The 9,275-nt window shown below is 50.0% G+C and overlaps 1 protein-coding gene across 1 annotated transcript; it reads right to left on the reverse strand.

The window, feature by feature from the left end:
* Positions 1-2,516: 2,516 nt before the first annotated feature.
* On the reverse strand, positions 2,517-8,643 carry LOC109757163 (auxin transporter-like protein 2). The gene is made up of 7 exons (XM_020315997.4): positions 8,283-8,643; positions 7,987-8,172; positions 7,738-7,850; positions 7,391-7,574; positions 7,099-7,196; positions 5,564-6,029; positions 2,517-3,086 (listed from the first exon to the last, which is right to left on the reverse strand). Exons 1-7 carry the CDS (start codon positions 8,460-8,462, stop codon positions 2,775-2,777), a joined length of 1,539 nt encoding a protein of 512 aa, XP_020171586.1. The 5' UTR covers positions 8,463-8,643; the 3' UTR covers positions 2,517-2,774.
* Positions 8,644-9,275: the final 632 nt, after the last annotated feature.

Here is a 9,275-nt window from a genome sequence, read left to right on the forward strand (position 1 = left end):
GGCATCCTGCTTAGGTTCTCATGTCCCTACACCTCCCCTCAAAATGGTAAAGCAGAACGCTCTCTTCGCACCCTCAATGATATAGTTCGCACTCTCCTCATTCAATCATCTATGCCTCCCAAATTTTGGGCTGAAGCCCTACACATGGCCACCTTCCTTCTAAATATTCGACCTTCTAAAACTAAACCCAACACTACTCCCTATTATTCCCTCTTTCTTTCCCACCCCGACTACTCCGCAGTTCGTGTTTTCGGCTGTCTCTGTTTTCCCAATGCCTACGCCACTTCTGCAAATAAATTGTCACCACGCTCTATCCCATGTGCTTTTTCTCGGCTTCTCTGACGAGCACAAAGGCTATCGCTGTCTCGACCTTCACACCGGACACGTTCATGTCTCTCGTTATGTCACGTTTGCTGAGCACATTTTTCCTTTCTCACAACGCACTACTACACCATCCAACACCCCTAGCTCCGCAAACACCCCCTCTCCCCGTCCTTTCCAACTATATACTCCCCTACCTGCCGAACACAACTTATCACCACCACCAATAACACCCACCATAGCCAATCCCAACCATACACTCACCCACCCGAGACGTCCCCAACACCCCCGACCCTTGCTCCCTCCCCAACACCCCCGGCCCCTACTCCCACTCCACCACCCAGCCCTGTTCCCACTCCACCACCCAGCCCTACTCCTTCGTCCGACTCTTCCGTTGCGCCGGACTCACCAGTACCCACCTTACCCCCTCGTGCTATTCCTACAGCAGCCCCGATTAATGATCATCGCATGCGTACTAGGGCCAAATCAGGATTTCATCAACCCCAAGACCGCCTAAACCTTCATACCTCCGTATCTCTCACTTCTCTTCCAAAGAATTACAAAACTGCTCTACTTGATCCCAATTGGGCCGCTGCCATGCAAGAAGAATATAATGCTTTACTTCAAAACAACACCTGGCAACTTGTTCCTCGTCCTCCCAATACAAATATTGTTTCTGGCAAATGGATTTTTCGCCAAAAGTTCCACTCCGATGGGAGCCTCTCACGATATAAAGCCAGGTGGGTTTGTCGTGGCTTTTCTCAGCAACAAGAAATTGATTACGAAGAAACCTTCTCTCCTGTTGTTAAACCTAGCACCATTCACACCGTTCTTAGTGTTGTTGTCTCCTCTTCATGGCCCATTCACCAACTTGATGTTAAAAATGCTTTCCTCCATGGTTCCCTTCAAGAAACTGTCTACTGCCAGCAACCTCTGGGTTTTGAAAATCCATCCTTTCCAACTCATGTATGTCTTCTTCAGAAATCTCTCTACGGTCTTAAACAGGCCCCACGAGCTTGGTTTCAACGCTTCTCCTCCTTCATTCAAACAATAGGCTTCACTCCATCTCTCTCCGACACCTTTCTTTTTGTGTATCATCAAACTTCTGACACTGCCTATTTACTTCTCTATGTAGATGATATCATTCTTACCGCCTCCTCTCAAAAGTTCTCAGATCATATTGTCTCTCTCTTAGATCTGAATTTTCTATGACTGACCTAGGACTCCTTCATCATTTCTTAGGCATTGCTGTTGTTCGAGATTCCTCCAACCTTTTTCTTTTCCAACGCCAGTATATTCTTGATCTTCTTAATCGTGTTGTATGCTTGACTGTCAATCATCTCGCACTCCTGTCGATACTAGTTTTAAACTTTCGGCTACCGGTGAACCCTTTTCCGATCCTACTCTGTATCGTAGCCTAACAGGTGCTCTCCAATATCTCACCATACTCGTCCTGAAATCTCTTTTGCTGTTCAACAAGCATGTCTCTATATGCATGATCCCCGGGTTCCTCACTATAATCATGTTAAACGCATTCTTCGGTATTTAAAAGGAACTCTCAATCATGGTCTCCACCTCAATAATTCTTCTCCAAACTCAGCTTACCGCATACTCTGATGCAGACTGGGCTGGTTGTCCTGACACTCGAAGGTCCACTTCCGGTTTTTGTGTTTTTCTTGGTAACAATTTGATTTCTTGGTCTTCGAAAAGACAGGTTACAGTCTCACGTTCGTCGGCCGAGGCTGAGTATCGCGATGTGGCACATGCCGTTGCAGATACAATCTGGATTCGGCAGTTACTCTCCGAGCTACACATGCCTATTGAGCAGGCCACTATTGTCTACTGTGACAACATATCAGGAGTCTACATGACCAGCAATCTAGTTCAACACCGACGCACAAAGCATATTGAGATTGATATTCATTTTGTTCGTGAAAAGGTTGTTCTTGGTCAGCTTCGGGTGCTTCATGTTCCCTCTACGGCTCAGTTTGCTGACATTTTCACCAAGGCACTACCTACTAAGCCGTTTCAAGATATCTGTTTCAGTCTCAACGTCGTCGAGCCTGCCGTTGATACTGCGGGGGGATGTTAGAGTAGTCATTATGGTATACGACTTCTAGTCCAAGTCAGTTTTGTACCCCTACCCCAAGTCGGTTTGTACCCTCTTATATACTCTTGTATGCCGCACCAAATCATCAATAAGCAACAATTTTATTCAGCTTTCAGAAAGCAACAGCTAGATGCTTCACGCCAGGCCATAGCACAGAGCACAGAACAAGAGACAAACATCAGTCATCACCGTCTCTCTGAATCCAGGAGAAGAAAAGAAGAAAAGAAACAGCAAGCTCGCTCCCTACTCACTGGTAGTTTTTCTTACTACTAGACTGATCAGTAGCAGCGCTAATTAATAACTAGAGCTAACCAGAACAGCAACCTCGGAGGCTTCTTAAGCTTCAGAGCCCGCGGCTGTGGTGCCGGTGGTGGCGGAAGAAGTGCGCCGGCGAAGGAGCCGGCGCCGGCGGGAGCAGCGTCAGGTTGTGGAGGCCGCCGGGGAACGGCCAGGAGGCGTCCGGGATGGGCGGCGTGGGGCACTGGTAGCACTTGGTGAAGAGGCCGAAGGTGTCGATCTGGCGGACGAAGTTGGTGATGCTGGCCCAGCCGCCGAAGCCGAAGCCGACCACCAGCACCCACACCACCACGAACGCGTTGATCACGTACGTGCCCGTCCATCGCCCTACGAACCGCGGCGGCTGTTCCACGGCGCTCTGCATGTCAAGAATTCATTAGGCCAGAGCAAAACATAGTTCTTACCACATTTATAGCACCACTGACACGCATGTCGAACAAATCTCATCACTCTGTTCTTCTTTCTGACAGTACTGTACAAACTAATGGTGTCCATTTTCAGACAATTAAGGGCATGTACAATGGGGGCAGCACCTGCTGCTGCCCCATGCATGCTATCCACGTAGGAATCAAAGGGACGAGGATCCCGTCCAAAATCAAGTCGCCCAGCGCTTAAATCTGAAACCACCGTCTCGATGGGACCCACTCATTTTCTCTTCCAAAAAAATTTCCCATCCTGTACGCCCAGAACTTCCTTTTCTTCCTCCGTTCCTATCTTGTTCCATCCACCTCCTCCGAGATGTGCTCCTGGGCAAGTTTTCAGGCCACCACGCTGCTGACTCTCTCGTTCCTTCCCAGATCCATAGCCCAATGGATTTCTCCCAGAGCAGTTCTAGGCCACGGCGGAGGGGGATGACGACTTCTTCCCTCCTGGATCCAGCGCCGCCATGCCGTTTTTCTCAAGAATCCGGTGGGATGTACCTCGCCTTCGATTAGATCGAAGCCATGGCAGGTGCACAAGCTCAAGGCCGTGCGGTGGCCGAGCTGGAGGTAGTGCGGCTGTCGACCATGGCATTCACGCTCTAGCTGAACGCGGACCACTCTTTCTCTCTCTCTCCTCACTTTTTCGTCGAAGCGCCCGGCTCCTCTGCAGGCTACACTGACACACTTGGGGCATTAGCTTTTGATCCACGGTGGCATCCGAGCCTAGTTGGCCTGCGGAGCATCACCTCTGGGGCTAACCGTTGGCCATGCCCTAACACTTTGACACTGACAACTCATGCAGTTTTGTCTCACGTTCAGTACAGACACTAATTACTTCTGGGGCTAACCTCCGGAGTATGTTTCATGCTTAATCATTGCCATAGCTTTATGCTAGAGTCAATTACACCGGTGGTGCTTGAACTTGACGTAAACGGTCACTTTGGTGCTAGAACTTGTGACATACATTGAACTGGTGCAATAACTTGGCTCGGGGGTGCAAATACAGTGCTAACCGCACTTGGATACGAAATCAACGCTGACTTGGCCGCTAGCGTGGCGTGGGGCCCTTTGTCAAAGACTAGAAGTGCGTGGCCTGTTTTTTTCTTTTTGCAGAAAAACCTCGATTTTTTCTCTCACAAAAAAGACCATGTCCACGTGGTAGATGGTATTTTATTTTGTTTGTTGTATGACAGGTGAGTCCCGACGTGAAAATTAAAAGAAAAAATGTTTTTTTTGGCGGGAATTAAAAGGGAATATGTTAGACTCTCTACACTCCAACATGTGACTTTTTTTTTAGAATTCAACACGACAACCTACTGTTAGGGCGCTCGTGCTCATAGCCACAACATCAATTACATTCGGATGTCTAACAAGGATAACAACGGTTAATGTAGTATAAGGAAGATATGCAGCCCATTTGCACGCGCTAATTCTTTTTGAAATATTTGTGAAATGTAAGTAATTAAAATAATGTTCAAATATTTATTTTTTATAAATGTTAGACATACAAACAATGATTAGTAGATAAAAATATTTAAACATACACACATCCATTATATAAAATTGTTTATTAAATATGGACATTTAAAATGTTTATTTAATAGAAAAATATACATGTGCTGCTTATATTTAATATTCAAATTGATGAATACAAAAATTTATCTGAAGTTGTGAAGACTGAATGGTGTAGCAGACAGACTGTGACATGGGCAAGGGTCGCACGTTCGAGACGTGGAGGCCTCCGTTTTTTCTTGTTAATAATTCTCAGTATGTACACAGGGGGCCCACTGGCTATAAAGTCGAAAAAAATGAAATGCTATCTTCCAACGTTGACAGGGCCTTTTTGTGGGAAAATAATAATTCAAGGGGGTTTATGCAAAAAAACTGGCCACACGCCCTCCTGTCTGCCTTCGGGTCACTGACGGCAGGACCCATGCCATGTTGGCGCGCCTAATCAGCGGCTCAGGCGTACACAGCCAAGGTTTGCACCGTATTTACACGTCCGAGCCAACTTGTTACACCAGTTCGATGTATGCCGCAAGTTCTAGCACCAAAGTGACCGTTTGCGCCAAGTTCAAGCACCACCGGTGTAATTGACTCTTTATGCTAACACTCAAACTAGCCGGTCTCCGGAAAAGTCGTGCTGCTGTGCTACTAGGTGACATCTAACGAGGACCTAGCTGGGCGTGGCACGACATCGATGCCGCTGTAATAAAGCAAGCAAACTGCTGCGAGATACCCAAAGAACGTAGGCGTGCAATGCAAACGCCACAAACCCTACCTACTGCATGCTAAACTCCCAAGCTAAAAGTGAAAGCAAAGTAGCTACTTTCGGTTAGTGCGTACTACTAGCACTTGAAAAGACAGTAAAATGGGAGAACTGAATGGAAAAAAAGACGGTAGTAATAGTTACCTCGCGGGCGTGTGCGGAGCGGTAGGTGATCATGTGCGCGAGCGCCGGGATGATGTAGACGGTGAAGCTGACGAGGAGGGAGCCGACGGCGGAGTTGATGGGCCCGAAGAAGGGGAAGACGATGGCGAGGAACCAGATGGGCACGACGACGGGGAGGCGCGCGGCGGCGCGCTTGCAGAGGCTGCGGCAGTCGTGGAGGCCGATGAGCTTCTCCCACACGAAGTAGAGCGGGGTGCAGGCGAAGCCGAAGGTGATGAACTGGTGGACGAGCATGAGCACCACGGCGGCGTCCCGGAAGGGCGTGCGCGGCAGCAGCGAGAGCGCGTTGGAGTGCGTGAGCAGCTCGTCCCCGAACGCCCAGTACACGCTCGCCGCCGACGGCAGCGTCAGCGTCAGCACGTACGCCGTCGCCATCAGGTAGATCGCCTTGAACTTCTGCGGCCGCCACATCGCGTGCATCACCTCCCTGCACCACACCATATATTAATCGATAGTTAAACGCTTGCATACACAGCTGAGTTAACATAACATTAGACACCCGCAAAAAAAAAACATAACATTAGACAGACGGCCGATGCTTTCACTGCAACCCTGCATGCAGCGAGCGAGAGGACCGGACTCTGCTCTGACCGAGCTGAGGCGTGGATGACTGCAACTTTGCAAGCTGGTGTGGTGCAGGCTACAGAGTTACATGGACAAGTGCGCCATTTTTGGGCGCATCGAACTTTCGTGCTGTTTGCGTCTGTGACAGGGTTATCGTATCCGGCACGGGTAAAGGAGCCGGAGCCCTGCTGCTGGGGTGGAGTGCCTCCTTTCCCTTTGACTGTACAGACAATGACTGTGATGAGACGGCCGGAGTCCAAGGCCGCAGACACAGAGATGCCCGGCCTGCCAGTGCGTATGCGGGCGAGAATGATCAACAAAGGCTACTACAGGTCACAGCCATTAGCTGCGAAGGAAACTGTACGAGTTTGCTGCGAAGACTGCACAGTGCATGTGTGTAGCGTCGTCAGCTCGCTCACTAGTTGCTTGTACCTACACGATCGAGCTTCAGGGTGCCTTCCCAGAACTGCCGTGGGCCAATGCTGTCTTGCTCATACCCAGCACGCAAGAAATGGACTAGGCGTGTACGCTTGTGGTGACACTGAAATGTCCAGCCTAGCTGGCTGGTAAACTTAAACTACGGTGTCTATTCAGCAACGGCCATGTCTGGGACGTCGGCACTACCGTTGCAGAATGTACACGGGCAGAGAGTGGGCTCGCTGACGCTGCGCTCTCCCGGTAATGCACGAAATATTGGCGGAGCTGGCCTGGCCATGTCCTGGTGCACACACAGGCCAGCAGTCCAGTGTCCAAAACTTGACATGGCATGTGACGATGCGTGCCCATTTTGTGTATTCATTTTTCCCTTTTGACATGTACTCCACTATCTAATGTAATACTACTACTTTACTAGTAAATTGAAATTGACGAAAGGGCGGGGTTTTTGTTAGCTACTTACACAGTAACTTCAGTTCAAAAAAAAGAAAACTTACACAGTAACTGCATGGCCGCCGAAGGTGTAGAGAATGTTGGTGGCCCCGGTGAAGTAGAGCACCATCTTGGTCGGGCCCGAGTGCTTCACACCATCAACCTGAGTACAGTACCGTATACGTACATATTATGCACCCACGAAATGGACAGCACAAGTGTCATTCTTTCAGTACACAAAACACGTTGCAGTGTACGCCCAATACATGCATGTAAGACACTGTATTGAGTTGTCACTTTCGTATGATTGTATTGTATCCACACCACACGGCTGGCCACACGTAGGTAGGTACGTACCTGGCCATGGAGAAGGGATGCAACGGCGAGGTACCACGCCGTGTAGGTGGTCATGACGAGGCCCAGGAAGGACCAGATGCGGTAGTTGTGGAACGACGGGATGAACACCGTGGTGGCGCAGCACGCGCCGAAGATGTAGGTCCACGTCCTCTTGTCCAGCCGGTCGTTGATGTAGTAGATGTTGCTGCAACGAACACGGCACACCCTCTTTAGCCACTCTCCACACCAAGAAACAAAACGAGCTTGGAGACGATCGACTTTTATGTCTCTCTTTTTTCCATGTGTTCGTCTTTAAGCAAACACGGATGAGTACTGATAATGATGAACGCTCATGGGCACGCACGTACCTGGCGCAGGCGATGAGCTGGATGACGGAGCCGAAGAGGAGGAAGGTGCAGTTGAAGGCGAGGCCGACGTTCCTCCAGTGCCTCCCCAGCAGCCCGTCCAGCACCTCGAACCACTGCGCATCAGCGGCGATTTCAGTCCAGATCCACCACACCACACCACACGGAAGATGGAACACGGACGGACGGACGGACGGCGAAGCAAGAACTGAAATGAACGTGGTGTGGTGGTCTCTCCCCTCGCTAGTTCACCTGGATGACATGGTTCCTGAAGTCGGCCTTCTCCCTCTCCTTCCTGGTCCGGTACTCCACGTACAGGATGCTGATGAGGTACGCGGTCCAGCTCCCCATGAGGCCGTAGAAGAGCTGGAACAGTATGCCGCTCAGCATCCCCAGTTGCGAGAAGGAGTAGGGCAAGGTCAGCAGCACCTGGGCCACCTGAGGAGAACCAAACCATTCGCACCGGCGACAACACAAAGTAATTAAGCACCAGCTCATACAATGGCGTTAGATGTCAAGAAAATGCATGGCTGCGTAATGAAGCTCACCTGGTTGGAAGCACAGCTGAACCAGGCGTCGTAGGCGGAGCCGCCGTGCCACAGGAGGCCGGAGAGCCGCGACTTCGCGGTGCTCGAGGCGCCATCTTGCTCCATCTCCTCGTACCGGCCTACGCCGATCGTCCCCGGCGCCTTCTCGTCGGCGGTGCTATCGTTGGCTGCTGCGGCCATGGTCACTCGACTGTTCTTGTCCTGTCTGCTAGTTCTTGAGGTAGACTAGCGTTGTGTTTCGTTGATCGAGCGTGTAGTAGAGCCCCTGAGGTCGGTATGCTGAGAAGAGGGGGAGCGGTGCCATATATATGCAGATGCAAACGGGGTGCTTGGCTGCTGGCAGGGAGGATGAATAAAGCACGAAGGCGAGCTTAAAGAAAAATGGCTTTCTCATAATCTCTCTGCTTCTTTCCATGAGCTCTTTTCGCTACTGATAAGAGAGAGAGAGAGAGAGAGAGAGAGAGAGAGAGAGAGGACAAAGAAAATGTGAGGCAGTGACTCAGTGAAGCAGCTAGCCTTATTTTAAGCGTATGCTCTGTGCTTCTAGGGAAAAGTGTCAGGGGAAGCAGAACAGCATGCCGAGAAGACCCAGCTCTCTTCAAATTGGAGAATTTGCATAGTGGGTATATTAACGAAAATTGCTTTTGGAGGTGTTGGAGAACGGTTTGGCAATGCAATACTCGATGTATTGATCGGGTGCGGGTGCACTTATATAAAGAGTACAAGTGGGTCTCAACCCAACTATACAAGACTAGGAGGTGGACCAAGATATACACATATACATGCAACAAATATATTCAACACCCCCCATAGTCGAAGCGTCGCCGGAGACACAGAGATTGAACAGAAACTCCTCGAAGACGGGAGGCAATCCCTTAGTCATCACGTCAGCAAACTGTTGCGCCGTCGAAACGTGGAGAACCCGAACACGGCCAAGTGCAACCTGCTCACGAACGAAGTGAATATCGAGCTAAATATGCTTCGTACGACGAT

This window comes from Aegilops tauschii, chromosome 4, assembly GCF_002575655.3.
Source record: "Aegilops tauschii subsp. strangulata cultivar AL8/78 chromosome 4, Aet v6.0, whole genome shotgun sequence".
Lineage (NCBI taxonomy): Eukaryota > Viridiplantae > Streptophyta > Magnoliopsida > Poales > Poaceae > Aegilops > Aegilops tauschii.